The sequence below is a fragment of the Dama dama genome, chromosome 1 (assembly GCF_033118175.1).
Source record: "Dama dama isolate Ldn47 chromosome 1, ASM3311817v1, whole genome shotgun sequence".
In the NCBI taxonomy this organism is placed as follows: domain Eukaryota; kingdom Metazoa; phylum Chordata; class Mammalia; order Artiodactyla; family Cervidae; genus Dama; species Dama dama.
In genome coordinates, this window is record NC_083681.1 from 25223458 (window position 1) to 25239070 (window position 15613).

General features: G+C 38.9%; 1 protein-coding gene across 1 annotated transcript in view; it reads right to left on the minus strand.

Moving 5' to 3' along the window:
* Positions 1 to 2187: 2187 nt before the first annotated feature.
* The window catches only part of ZW10 (zw10 kinetochore protein), a 34275-nt gene continuing 20849 nt past the window's right edge, over positions 2188 to 15613 (minus strand). Inside the window, exons 10-16 of the mRNA XM_061144890.1 lie at positions 13640 to 13878; positions 10889 to 10960; positions 8214 to 8383; positions 7271 to 7401; positions 6468 to 6599; positions 5512 to 5714; positions 2188 to 2743 (exon numbers count right to left, since the gene is read on the minus strand). Of these exons, the coding sequence (XP_061000873.1) occupies positions 2623 to 2743; positions 5512 to 5714; positions 6468 to 6599; positions 7271 to 7401; positions 8214 to 8383; positions 10889 to 10960; positions 13640 to 13878 (1068 nt within the window). The 3' untranslated portion in view covers positions 2188 to 2622. The remainder of the gene's footprint in view (positions 2744 to 5511; positions 5715 to 6467; positions 6600 to 7270; positions 7402 to 8213; positions 8384 to 10888; positions 10961 to 13639; positions 13879 to 15613) is intronic.

Sequence of the window (15613 nt, forward strand, 5' to 3'; positions counted from 1 at the left end):
GCCATCTGGAGGATCCCCATTTCAGAGAGAATCCGATGCAAAATTGACCGTGCATGGGTCACCAACAATTCAGGATCCACACTGCAACAGAACCACTATCGAGTTACCTCGGGGGGTTGCCTTTTTTAAGAAAAACTTTCCTTTTTACTAAAACCTTGGAGATCCTTTCTGGAATTTCATTTCCCTGTCATTGGTATAGTTCTGGGTGTAATCTGGGAAGAGGCTTCTTCTTGTTGACCTACAGACACAGGAGTCAAGCCTCTAAATTTCCTTTACCCCCTGGGACTTCCCTGGCAGTCCAGTGGTTATAAGACTTTGCCTTCCATAAAAATAAATGGGGAAAAAAAAAAAAAAAGACTGCCTTCCAATGCAGGGGGTGTAGGTTTGATTCCCGGTAGGGGAACTAAAATCCCACATGCCTCCTGACCAAAAAAACCCAAAACATAAAACAGAAGTTCAACACTGTAACAAGTTCAATAAAGACTTTGAAAGTGGTCCACATTAAAAAAAAAAAAAATCTTAAAAAAAAAATCCTCTTACTCCCATAATCCACACTCTTTCTAGAGGAAGAAGGTTCCCCTCCCAGTCCATCCTAGGTTCCCAATCAGAATAGTTACCTTCAGGGTCTCAGTAAGAGCTACAAGACCCTACTCCCATGTTGCTCAGTCAGATGGCTGAGCAGATCTCTGACCAGAGATCTCTGACCAGAACGAATATTCCCTTAAACACCAACTGCCTTGGCAATTGGAGTCTGCCTGCTCTGTGTGATATAATATACAGAGTATTCATTAGAGGAACAAATGCTGAGGGATGGAGTCTACCCAGCCTCAGAAGAATTGTGATGCAGCTTTTTGCGCTAATGGCGGGGGGAGGGATGGGATAAGGAGCATGCTATTCAGTTATAAGAGATCCCACCCCTCAATTGCTACACCTGTCAAGCAGCAGGAATAGCTTCTATGAACAAAAGAAATCTGCTATTGTGTGTTAACAGTCCTGTAATTCATGTATTTCAGTTTTGTCCTTAGTTCCCCATTCTCTCCATCGCTGAAAAAAAAGAATGCTACCTCAAATTGTGTGGATTTTCAAAAACAATTATTTTCTTCATCTGTGAAAATGGTCCCCTCCCCCTCTCTCAAGGAAGACAACTTCTTTGTTCTCAAAAAAACTAAAGTTGGTTCAGGCGTCTTTTTTCTGTGTGTTGTCATAATAGGGTATGTTGAGTATAAATAAATAGGTTGTCATCAACCACAGCTGAATTCTCTGATAAAAAAACACCAGCTTTCTTTCTAATTCATTATTCTATGACCTCTAAACAGGTAAAAGGAAAACTAAGCAACCAGAATGTCTAGGGGCTGAGCCCGAACCAAGAACAAGGGGAAGCTGGAATAATTGAAGGCAGTTTATTCTATGCATGCCGGGGACTGGGGTCTGAAGCCCGAGGAAGCAGACCACTACACTGAAAACTTCCTCCAGACAGCACCTTCCCTGAGGCGCACACAGGCGACATTCTTCTCCCTCTTTTCACAAGAGGAAATCATAGCTCTGCATGAAGAGATACAACCCAGAGTTCTACAGAGAATAACCTCAATCTAATATAAACCTCCAATGGCTGCAGAGTTACAAACACAGAAAGTTGAGCCGTAGGATTAACCATGTTCACCAAATAAAGGATTAGGGTGCAGAACCCAGAGTTCGCACCTCACAGCACGTACCTACCAAAGGCACACTGGCAATGTAAAACCTTTGCCATCTGAGAGGTACAGGCACAGAAACAGGAATTTGAAAAGACAAAAAAAAAAAAGAAGAAAAGAAAATCCAATTTTAAAAAATAGAATTTACTCTGGGAATTCCCCAGCAGTCCACAGGTTAGGACTCTGCACTTTCACTGCCTAGGGCCTGGGTTCAATCCCTGGTCAGGGAACTAAGATCCTACAAGTCGTGTGCAAGGTCAGGAAAAAAAAAAGCATTTAGTTGAAACAGCAAAAAGTGCCAAAAATTTATACTAAAAGAAAGTCTTACGGGTCCTAAGAATGTTGAGAAATTATTAGACAGTATCATGAAGAAAGAAGATAAGTCAGTGAGTCCTCTGTGAGGATCATAAATGTCAATAAAAAGAATGGCACAAAAGATAGGAAAACTTGATGGCCTCCTTTGTTAAGCTCCCATATTATTAAAAACACTCACCCATAACTGAAAATTATTATTTATTGGAAAGAAATATTAAAGGCAGTCTCTTTAATTCCCAAGAGACCAAATATAGTTCCCTTGCCCTCCAAAATAAATCTCCCATCCCTCACAAATTCTTTCTTCAGACTCTTGGAATGTCCCGGATTCCTTGATCCAAGGCCAGAGCTTATATTTTCAATGGATACAGTCCCAAGATCCTGGGAGCAACATGAAATAATGTCACCCTGGGGTTTTTTTTATCATGGGAGCGTGGCTGAAAAGTCAACAACTTGAGGTACTTCATTTGATATCTTATCATACAGGCCAGGAGGTAAGGCGTTCTTGGGTGAAATCAAACTTCCACAACATATCAGTGATTCCAAGAAGTCTTTAAAGGAGTGATTACGCCAAGAGGAATCCACCTGGTCAAGACATGGCCTTCTCAGGAAGATGGAGCTATTTAATCTTAGCAAGGGTGGCTGCTCTTCTTTCTGTGTTCTGGAACAAGGCACGAATTAAAGCTTTTACTTCACTGGAAGAGAATGCAGTTGCCAAGGGCCCTTTTCCATCTGCCCACCTGCAAAATAAAAAAATACAATTTCTATTTCCTATTAAGTATAAGCAAAGTTTTTAAATTGCTTACTTGATTCCAAACATGTATTTGTTTAACTCATTATTGACCAGGGGATTTTTGCAGAAACTACTGCCTGTGGCCAGTGATTTGTTATATAAGTGACATTTATTCAATAATGTGTTAAAATGGAAATAAAACAAATTCTGGCATTTCCCCCCTTCTTTATGAGTCTACCACTCAGTATCTTTAACATCTTCTGCTTCTTGGCTGCATTTTGGTATCAGCATAAACTGATGAAGAGACCAAGTTAGAAAGATAAACACTTCCTTATTCTATATTCACTAAGCCCGTTTACACTTGACAATTAGGACCACATGCTCACAGGGTTATATAGAGAAATATAACTGTAACTACTTTAAAAAGTGAGCCACAGGCAGCACATTTTAACTGACAAAGAGGCACAAAATAATACATTTAAAATCACAAAAAAAATCAGTAGAATAAAGGGTAAAAAATATGAACAGCTCACAGGGAGAATAAAAACCAGTTGTTACCAGTGGGGAGAGGCAATTTAGAGGTTGGGGACTAAGAGGTACAAACTAATAAAATAAATTACAAGGATACAGTGTACAACACAGGGAGCAGAGCCAATAATAACTAAAGGGAGTATAACCTTTAAAAGCTGAGTCACCGTATTGGGCACCTGTAACTTAATAATACTATGCATCAACTATACTTCCACAAAAAAGCACAGATTTTCCAATATAAAAAAAAACAAATAGGCATTTTACAATAGAAAAAAAAAGATCACTAAAAAGATGCTCAATGTCATTAGAATTTAGGGAAATATAAATTGAAAGGACAATGAGCTACCGTTTCATAGCAACTAGGCTAGGAAAAATTTTAAAGTCTGATAATACCAAATACTGGTGAATATGTGAAACAACAGAATAAATAAACTATGAAATATGCAGCTATAAGAAAAATAAGTCACAGGGATGTAACGTACCCATAAGGAATACAGTCAATATTGTACAACTTTGGTGATGGATGGTAACTGATATTACTGTGATGATCATTTCATAATGTATAAAGATAGCAAATCACTATGTTTTAAACCTGAAAGTAATCTAATACGTGAATTATAACTTTTTAAAAAACTATGACTATTATCAGAATATGATACAGCAGTGCATATGAACTATAGCTATACATACTTTCATGAATGAATTCTCTAATCAAAAGAAGCAAGTTATAGAAGATTCTATTAATAGGAAGTTCAAAAACAGGCAAGTCTAAAACTTATATTTAGGGATACGTACAAATGTGGTAAAACTATAAAGAAAAGCAAGGAGATAACACAAAATTCAAGACAGTTACCTCTGGGGGTGGGGGGACCATTTAGAGAACAGCACATAAGGGTCTTTAAAGGTAATGATCATCTTTTTCTTAAGTTGGGTAGTAGGTATGTGAACATTTATTTTACTCTTTTGTTCTTTAGACTTGTGAATCTGTTATACATACTTGTACTCCTTCATAGGTATATATTTTAATTTTTAAATGTTTAAACTATACAACCGAAGATAGTTTCTTTGGTAAAAAAATATTTTCTCAATTAGTTATTATCCTTATATCTACTGAAATCTTTGGGAGGAAGAACATCTTCCTAGGCGGAAGAAAAGAAGCTGAGATATATCAGTATTATAACTGTCCTCATAACAAAGAATTAATGATCATTCTTGAGCTGCAAGAGGGCCCTTTTAACAGCAGAAATAAAATTTCTCATCTGCTGCCCTCTGGAGTCTTATCTGAAGACATAACCCACCAAGGACTTGTAAATAATAGATCAATCAATTGAAGTTTGACATAAGTGCAGTTAGAGGTCTTCTGAAGTTATTTTGTTTTTTCAAGCAAAAATCTCATTTACCTTGTTTAAGAATGAATAGTATTTGCTGGGAACAACTCAGACACATCGAGGAGAGCTAGTCTAATACACTTGGGCATCTGTAATAAACCAACCTAAAGCAGCTAGACAAGTAGCTACAGAGATGGATATGGACCTCAACGCCTATTCAGTGCCTTCTCTATGCAAGGTTATGTGTGCTTGTTAATCATATACCAGGACAATAATTAAAGCATCCACGGATATGCAACTAGCCAGTATTTATCCTGTTTTGCACAGTATCAACGACCTTCACACACTCAATAGGATACAACAAAGCATGCAATTACAGAGCACAGCAATGTTAACTGATGGTGCTGAGAGAAAACAACATCCACTGTATTTACGAAAAGATGAGTCCTTTCTATGTGTGTAGTACTGAATCCCTGTAGAAAAACTGCTGCTCAAACAGTGGTTTGATGCTGACTATTCTTACAGGTAAAAGTCACTTCTCTACTAACATATCAAAATCAATCTTAAAATGCATCCACTGTTGGTTAAAATGGGCAAGAATTCCCATCTAGGTGTCAGAAGGTTGCACCTCTTGTAAGTGCAAGCAGTACAAGATCATCTATCTGTAGAGCATGACAAAACAACATGCTCAAGACAAAAATAATAGAAGCAAGAAGTCCTTACAGTATCAAATATGAGACAGTGGTCATGAGATCCACACTACAACAGGCCATGCAAAGGCCCCAGTCACTGCTACTCAATATGAAACTCTCCTGAGTAACATTAGGAAACAGAGGAAAGCACTGCCTTCGATGGCACTAATATTCTTTTATAGTTGTGAAGACATAAATAAATCCTACAGAAGGGTTTTACCCACCGATCCCCAATTTCTTGCAAACTGGCTTGTAGCATCATCATCAGTTCTTTGAATGGCATCCATTTTGACACGTAGACTGGAACCTCTTCTTGGTATTTCTTATTCTTGTTTTCTTCAGACAGAGGTGCAAATACTTGAGGTCCTTCATCCACCACTGTTTTGCACAAGGAATACAATCTGTCACCGTCTTCGGTAGAGATGTCCTGATTTTGCACAAAGGGAACACGACAGAACAGAATTAGACCAGTTTAGTGGTAAGAAAAAAGCAGATCTTTGGTGCATGTTATTCAGGGGGTCAGTGGCAGCAAGATGTTTTCCAACCAATTGAGCAGACCTTACTGATCTCATCAATTCTGACAATACTCCCAAAGCTAGAATGACATGCAATAGGTTTCAACAGATCGTCGGTAATTTCATTTGCCTGCATGAAAGAATCCGTTTCTCCAGTAGAAAGTGGGGCAGTGATGCAAAGCAGGGAATCTTATTACAGGGGTTTAGCCAATCTATACTCGGCTCGCAGAGTCCAGGCAACTTTCCTGCAGGATCACACACACAGTCCCAACGTCAACAGGGTGCTGGTAAAGTGGTACCTGCACAAGGCTGCATCTTATCTTACTAAATTAAAGTCTTCAGTCCACCTACTTATTAAGTATACAACCGCACACTCTGTATTTTGGGAGAACTGCCCCATTTCCAGGCTCCTCACTCATAATTTACAGATGCCAGGTGGTGTAAGCCATATGATCCTACTTTCTTAGATAGGTATGAAGGACAGAGATTAGCAAGACTCCAGCAAAACAGAATTAAGACAAAAGTAAGAAAATAACAGTACAGTGATTTAGAGATGAGACACGAACAATTTCTTCTACCATCTGTGTTGACTAAAAATGAGACATCAGCATCACCTGGAAGAACAACTGCAGCTCAAGTCTGGAGAAGCATCTAATGGCCCTTACCTCCAGGGCAGTGATCCTGCCAATGATCTCAGAAACCGCTGTGTTGAGTAAAGTCCCCATAGCCTTGCAATATATGTTCACCGGCAGGACATCCTGCCACACAACTCCGAGTCTCTTTAGCTGGTGCAGTACCTGTCAGAAAAATACAGATCTTTACATGAAACAGAGGTTGTTACAACTCACATTTTCCTTGCAACTCACATTTTTCTTACAACTTACATTTTCTAAATGGTAGATTTACATTTACCATTCCTGTGTGTGTGTGGAAGAAGAAGTGTTACATAAAAGTGATGTAAAGCCATTCAGAACTCATGTTTCTCAAATACTTCACCCTAGTGATATCCTTGCTTGATGAAAAATACTTACCCTGTTGACAGGAAAACTGGAGTAAAAACATAAGTCACTTAAGAGAGAGAAGCATTTTTTTTAAAGATGAAAGCTAGTATTTCAAACTTCTCAAAGTTTAGGGGTTAAAACACTGAGTTGGTCAAAAAACTCATTTGGGTTTTTTGCAACATCTTACAGGAAAACCCAAACGAACTTTTTGGTCAACCCAATACTTGCGATGGCAGACTTAGATAACTAGGCGCACTACTGGCTTGATGGGAAGACAGCTTCCTATTGACTTGGTGGGGCAGGGGAAGGGAAAGGTCATCAATGTGACTAGAAAAGGTGGCCACATTTCTACAGGGACTTGTGGGGAATCAACTGAGCTACCTGCCATGTACGCTTTGCTGCTTTAAAATAAGCAGGAAGCATCTAAAGAAAGAACATGAACTGCAGAGTTAACAACAGCTCCCCACCTGCCGCACTGCTTTACTTGCTGCAGAATAATTGTCCTCATCGTCCATGTTTGAAAAGTTTCTAGCACTTGATAATCTTTCCAGAAGTTCTCCTTTCTGTGCCCGCATCTGGGCCAGAAAACACTCGGTCCCTATGACGAGAAAACAGAATAAAGAATTCTGAGCGTTGTTCAGTTACACTCAGGGTGGAGGAGGAGAGACAAGCAGGAACCAAATTTCTGTTTTTGCCTATTTGAAAACAATTGCTTGTTAGTTAACATAAGGTGGCCCTAAGGTTACGGTTAATAAAAACACCACTTCTAAAACATCAGCCAGTCCCTCCAAGCCCATCCTCAGAACAGCGAACTTTTAGACTACATATACAGTAGAAGCCACTGCTTATTTTTCTGATATATCTACACTACCTCAGGGGAAAGTCAGGAATTGAAAAGCTAAGTAAATGATACAGATTCTCTGCTTTTCTTAGGCTATCATTATAGTAAACATACTGATATCCCATATTTCTTTTGATTTTTAATAATCAGAAGTAAAGCTAAGGGAAGTAGAAGAGAAGGGAGCTGGTTTGAGGTTTTGCAAACGAATAAGCACTGACATTAGTGACTTTTACAAACAATGCTAACAGGGCTGTCACATTACACCTCTTAGGACATGTCACTCTACTGACATAACTCTAATTTGGTGAATTCACCACACACCAGCAATGCAGTTTGGTAACTCTAATGTACCACAGAATCATGTCATGAAAAAGTAATGCTTTCAAAAGATTGCATTCACTTCATAAAGCTATCTAACTGGGAACACCTGCAGATTAAATGCCCTTTCTCTTCCAATATAGCTCAGGGACCACCATCTAATTTCGAACAGGTCTTATTTGTAAATTATAAAGATACTAGTCTGATAAGTTGCATTATCAGAATGCTTTCTACATTTAAGGCATCATTACCAAGTCTCCGGAAGCCAGGTACAAGGTCCACAAAAGTAGTAGTGCCATCGCAGAGAATGGGGGCAAGACGCAACCTGAACTGATGCCCGAGGGTTAGCAAGTGGTGAGCAATATACATGCAGTTGTTGTGGTGAATGGCAGCCAACTGTGGCAGTTTTTGAAGGTTCTCCCTAGGTCAGAAGGAAGTGAAAGAAAAGAAAGAAATCACCTGTTATTGAAGTTGACTCTTCTAATGACTTTCTCAGTTATTAATCATTGTCTACTGTATAAATGCTGTAAGTAACAAGATGTAAACTCATTGCTCCCACTCCCACACAGTGAGTTTGTTCTGCCTGCATGAGACCTTATCCAATAAAACTAACCCAGTGATTAACAAGGAAAAAAGCAAGGGAATGGATGTTTACCTCTGTCAACTCTTTGTACTAGAAACCTAGAATAGCTATACATAATTCCCTTAAAATTTAACACTGATAAGTCTGTGGCAATACAGGTTCGCTTCCTCTTTCTCCAAACTCCTATTTCATTTATACAATGAAGCACTTAATTATTTTCCAACTCACTAGTTTTCAAAAGTGGCTGCAGATTAGTCATCTGAGAAAGTTTAAATATATAGATGCTTAGACTTCACTCTCCAAACAAAACACAACCTCTGAGTGAAATCAGGGCATTTATATGTTTTAAAATCCCACCAGGTGATTTTAAATTTTTATAAAAGACTAAAAGTCACTGTTTTAATTCTTCTGCACATATTAGTGTTATCTACCTAGCCTGAGAAGAGAGCTTGTCTTAAACTTCTGCTACATATCCACTTGCAGTCATTCAATTAAACTTCCTGGTTTGGCCATTCCATGTCAGGCTAGAATATACGAAGCTGGAAACTAACAACCTGAGACAGTTGTCCTCACTTTGGGCTACACGTCACAATCATCAGAGGGCTTTAGAAAACAGAGATGTCTGAGTCTTAAATCACACCTATACATCAAAATCTCTAGAATTAGGGCCTAAGCAAATATATATATTCTGACAGGTCCATGAAAGAGTCTAAAATACTGCCAAAGCTGAGAACACTAATCTAGAACAGTGGTTCTGAAAGTGTGGTCCCCTGGCAAGAAAATAGCAGCATCACCTGGAAATCTGTTAAAAAGTCTAGGCTTTATCCCAACCCTGCTGCTGAAGCTTAAGTTCCAATACTTTGGCCACCTGATGTGCAGAGCCAATTCACTGGAAAAGACCCTGATGCTGGGCAAGATTGAGGGCAGGAGGAGACGGGTGTGGCAGAGGATGAGATGGCTGGACAGCATCACTGACTCAATGGACATGAATGTGAACAAACTCTGGGAGATAGTCAAGGACCAGGAAGCCTGGCATGCTGCAGTCCACGGGGTCTCAAAGAGTTGGACATAACTCAGTGACCAAACATTACTCTAGCCCTACTGAATCAGATATCTGGAGCATGAAATCTGGTAATCTGTATCCTACCAAAGTTTCCTGGTGATTCTGAAACACACTAAAGTTTGTAAACCACTGGTCTAGCATAAAGTTCTCAGATCATACAAAGGGGGGAAACGGCAAATCTAACTCCACCCCAGCGTGAAAAATGTTTCTAAGCACAAAAAGCCCTAAGCCAACTGTCTTTGAATTCCCAAGGACATGGCTGTTAACTGACCTGAAGATGTTTCCTCTTTTCCTTTACCTAACTAAGTAGAAAGTGAAATAAAAGTTTTAAGCCACAGCAAAGAGAATACAAATAAAAATAATAAGCTTACAATAAATAAGTGGTCTTTCAGAACAAAATAAATGGACCTACTTAAAAACATCTCAATTGTTCAAAAATCTGAACTAAAAATCACTATAAACATTAAACTGACCTTTTCTTTGAAACCAGAGTTCTTGACTTAAGGAATAGTTTTGCTGACATATTACTTAAAATATCTATAAAGTCATCCAAAACACTTTATTTGGATGATAAAGAGAACTCCTGGAGGCTTAAATATTAACTTATCAGATTAATATTAAAAGAAACTTTTAAAAAGATCCAAGATGTGAGGTAAATACAGCCTAAGATCACTAAAAAGAGCAGCTGTGTGTGTGCTAAGTCACTTCAGTTATGTCCAACTCTCTGCAACCCTATGGACCATAGCCCACCAGGCTCCTCTGTCTATGGGATTCTCCAGGCAAGAACACTGGAGTGAGTTGCCATACCCTCCTCCAGGTGATCTTCCCAACCCAGGGATCAAACCGGCATCTCTTAAGTATCCTGAATTGGCAAGCAGGTTCTTTACCACTAGTGCCACCTGGTATTAAGTCTGCAAAGCTATGAATGCCAAGGAAAAAATGTGGGATGTTTACCAGATAGCAATATGGAGCAATGGATGACCTTTTTGTTTTGCAACCAAGTAAAGTGAGACAGTTTTGACAATGCCTACCATCAGTAATAGGGTAAAAGTTCTCTTAAGTTTCCAAATTTGTCTCACCTAATATCCTGCAGATTATAGTACCCTTATTAATGTATTATTAATGACTGATGTACTTTAAACATGTATTGTAAATGGTTTATTGCACTGTATTGTGAATTTTAGCAGCCAATTATCTTAGGTGGGAATATCAAGTTACTGTTTTAACCTGACTCAAACATTTTAAGCTTACAATATTATATAGAAGTCAGACACACTTACTTGTGATATGTTGGTACAACATCATGGAACAAATGGAAGATATTCCTCACTGAGTAGAAAAGTTGAACAGCACTAAAAAGAAAACACAGTTTCAAGAGAAATGCATAAGGATATAAAGGCAATGAGAAAAAAAATTCAAAGTCAGTGCACCTTAAGTGAGAGTTCCCCACTAAGACTACAGCTGAAGAGACTACGCTAAGTCTACAGTTAAGACTACAGCTGCCTTGGTCACTGCTGAAAACACCATTCCTCTGGATGGAATGAATTCTCAGCCAGGAGTTACCAACTGGACTGCAGGTCTGAAAACCTGGGCCCATTCACAGTGTTAAGAACAGTGACTTTCAACGCAAAGCCTCTTTTCCATTTATCAATTTGTGCTCTGCCAGGACCCCGAGTATCCCTTCAGCAACAAATGGAGCTAAGCCTCAGCAAATGTCACCTGCTCACTGGCGCACTCTGCAAAGGGCAAGGCATCAATAAAGGCACTCACTGGTGCTGTCAGGGCCAGTCTGCCTTCAGCCTCCACCTTTTCTCCTTCTCACCCCCATGCAAGGACATGAATCAACATTTCTAGGAGAGAATCCAACCTCAAGATTTCTTGCCCTTTAAGTCTGGTCTTAGAACACCTAAAGATCATTATTAAAAAGCTCTCAGAGCAAATAAAAGGCTCATGGAGCTTACTTCTACATAAAACTAACTAAAACTATGTACCCTGAATAAGTCACAGGAATTCCACAAATGATTATTAAAAAAATTAGTCATGGTTCACTATGCCCCAAAACACTGTTAAAACTTGATGACTATGATACCTGACTAAGTGATTTCATTTTATTTTCATTGCATTGTTGCTGTTTGAAGTTTGATAATAGGAAAGTGGGTTGTTGTAGTTGTGTTTTTGTTTGTCCTATTAAAACTAATTTTTGGTCTACTGATGTCCGTAGACATTCAGTATACAAAACTGTTGTTTGGTAGGACTTCCCTGGTAGTCTAGTGGCTAAGTCTCTGCCATCCCAATGCAGGGGACGGGGGTTAGATCCCTGGTCAGGGAACCAGATCCCACAGTCCACAACTAAGAGTTCGCATGCTGCAATTAAAGACCCCACAGGCTGCAACTAAGACTTGGTGCAGCCAAATAAGTAAATTTTTAAGAATACATGCACATATATAGTTTGGTATTATCTTATGAAAAATTGTCTTGCATCCCTAACTTCTGCTCGGGTATATTTCAGGTGAATGCCATGTAAAAAAATGTGCATGCATACTCAGTCACTCAATCATGTCTAACTCTTTGCGACACCATGGACTGTAGTCCGCCAGGCTCCTCTGTCCATGGAATTTTCCAGGCAAAAATACTGGAGTGGGTTACCATTTCCTTCTCCAGGAGATCTTCTCGACCCAGGGATCAAACCTGCGTCTCCTGTGTCTCGTGCACTAGCAAATGGATTCTTTACCAGTGGGCCACCGAGGAGGCCCTATTCACTCCTATATTTATTCTGCCAAGTGAAAGCGGAAGCCACTCAGTCATGTCCAACTCTTGCGACCCCATGGACTATACAGTCCCTGGAATTCTCCAGGCCAGAATACTGGAACGGGTAGCCTTTCCCTTCTCCAGGGGATCTTCCCAACCCAGGGATTGAACCCAGGTCTTCTGCATTGCAGGTGGATTCTTTACCAGCTGAGCCAAAGGGAAGCCCTTATTCTGCCAAAGGAGTATATAATTCCTTTTACATGTATTACGTTTTTCTTCCTCCTTATATTTAAAACCGGATGGACTAGTGAACATAATGATTCATTAAAATCATGGAAGTATTTTAGTATACATGTTCTTTCTGGAACAGAATAAAATAAAAGGGTTTGTTTATACATGGAGATTAAAACTTCAGAAGCCCCTTGGAAGATGCAATTTGATTAAGTCAAGCTCTAACTGAAACTGTTTTCCTATGAGAATGTGAAATAAAAAAACTACGACACATAGATTCAAACTAAAGAGGCTTTGGAAAACCCACTCTACAATCAACTTGGGCTACAGCCTACTGTTGTCTCCTCAGTCTGGTTCAGGAGTAGGGGAAGGAGCCTACTAAACACAAAGAGATTCAAATATGGAAGTATGTGGAATCGAGTTTAGGTATCTTGAATGTAATGCTGACTAGAAGAAATCTTCTGGAAAGGGAGAAATCAGAACTTTGGTGCATTTCATTCTTTTCCTTCTACCTTTGGCTGCCCAACAAACTATTATTGCTTAACATTAGTATTTCAGATATAAATTAATTAGGACCTAGATTTCAAAAGGTAAAATGAATGTTAGGCTGAAGCAGATGGTACAGCTACCACTATGACCACCACCACCAATACTAATTAACACCTGAGTATTAATTATTTCCCAGGGAACAGTCTAAGTTCTTCACAAGTGCTTTCTCCTGTAATACCATTCAAGTCAAATAAGAAGTTAAAAGTAAAAAATTAAAGAGCTTTTGGTTAAAAAGTGATTAACAATTTTTAATGTCAAACCCATTTGTCCACCCACATTTATGATTTTATTTCTCATACTTTGCTATGAGACTATACGTTGCTGTAAGTAAAAGTTAATTACCAGTACACACCTGTGTGCTATACTGAATCTCTAGGGAAAAAAATATTAACTAATAGGATAAGAAAACCCAAAGAAGTCCAGCTAATTTTTTTAATAAATGTTTAGTTTAGATACACATTTAACCAAGTCATTGTCATGTTCAGATAACTCAGAACTCATACCATTGATCACTGCTGGTTGTTGCCTCCAGTAAAGTCTGATAGGCAAGTTCCATTAATTTCTTCACAGTTTCACTGATGCGACATGTAGGCAAAGAAAAGGAATGTTGGTCCAACGTATTCTCAGGCTCTAAATTTGCCACCTCATTGTACTGAGCTGTGGACACTTTCTGTACTTGTAGCTTGTCGTCCTCATTAGGACAAGGTAAGTCTGGCACACTTATCTTAGAAGCAGGAGTAATCTAAGAGTCAAACACAGAAAATGCATTGTCCTGAGAATAATCCAGATGTATGCAGACAGTGAGGAATAAGATGCTGACCGCTTCCATCACAATTAAGCAGTGGATCTACAGAATAATTATATGAGTGAATATGGAAGTACTTTAATGGCTGCTCAATCTCGGGTGAAAGTATATCATAAGGAATAAGCAATCCCTTTTACTGTGCCATTCTTTTCATTCTGTGCATTCTTATTCTTGGTGGAAACAGCAAAGCTGTGAAACTGACCCAAGATTTTAGGTAAATGAAAGGACCTTCAAAAAATCCTCTTTCTCAGATTACAATATTGGATTAATGCACACCAGTATGACTCTGTGTTCCACTGTCATTAAATTATTTCCCATTAGAAACATGTCTTGGCTTAGCCAAAGAAACAACACATTCAAGCTAGCTTATGCTGCTCTTAAAAACAAAATTCCAAACAAAATCCAAAAAATGTTCCCTACATTTACACTGAATAAGAATTCCCAGATTTGGTGAAAACTAAAGGGAAACACAGGGCTTTCCTGGTGGCTCAGCAGTAAAGAATATGGCCTGCAATGCAGGAGACACTGGTTTGATCCATGGGCTGTGAAGATCCCCTGGAGGAGGGTATGGGAACCCATTCCAGTATTCTTGCCTGGAGAATCCCATGGACAAAGAAGGCTGGCAGGTGACAGTCCACAGGGTTGCGAAGAGTCATACACGACTAAAGTAACTGAGTACACACATATGAAGGGAAGAATACTAGGGCTCTAGTCTGGAAACATCAGTGATATTTTCTACCCAACTTTAAACAAAGTCATTTAACCTCTCCTGACCTAAATTTTCTCATTGCAATATGAAGAAATTGCACTAAAATAATGGTTTTCAAATCGTGCTTCTCAAAGATGCCTTGGGAGCCAAAAAAAAAGTTGGGGGGAGATTAAGCAGGAAGCAGCAGCAGGTTCCTACCTCAAGAAGAGCTGCTCTGCTCAGCACATACTGGACCTCTATGGAAAATTTCTGATAGAAAAAGTTTAAGTTTTTTTCAAGTCTTAAAAAAACATTAAAGTCATCAGACTTGCCATCTATATATAAAATTTGTATAATAACATCTATTTTATAGGGCTGTTCTAACGTTTCAATGAGAATACAAATATCACAACCAGGGGAGGTGCCACTGGCATCGAGTGGGTAGAGGCTAGCGATGCTACTGAACATCCTACAGGACAGGCCCCAGAGCAAAGAATTATCTGATCCCAAATGTCAACAGTAGCAATGCTGAGAAACTCTGATCTAGAGGAAGCTCCATCATTAGGATTTGGATATTTGGGAGGAAAATACAATCTTACAGAATGTCAGAACTAGTTGAATAGGGAGCTCAGAGATTATCTAGTTCAATTCTGTCATGTTACATAAAAGGAAACTGAGGTTCAACAAGGCTAAAAGATTTAGCCCAGAGTCAAAGCAATCTAGTAACAATCATATTTATAACAAGGAGTTATGCAGAGCTATTGGGATATATATTAATTCATTTACCAAATGTTTACTGAGTACTAAGTACACAGTAGTATGCACCAGGTATATTATTGATGTTAGAGGTACAACAGTAAACAAAACAGTAAAGAACTAAACAAACTGGAAAAAAGAAACCAACCCTCCCCACATAGAGCATATTTTCTAGCGGGGAAAAACAATAAATAATTCAGATAAAATATTTATTTATAATAAGTAACA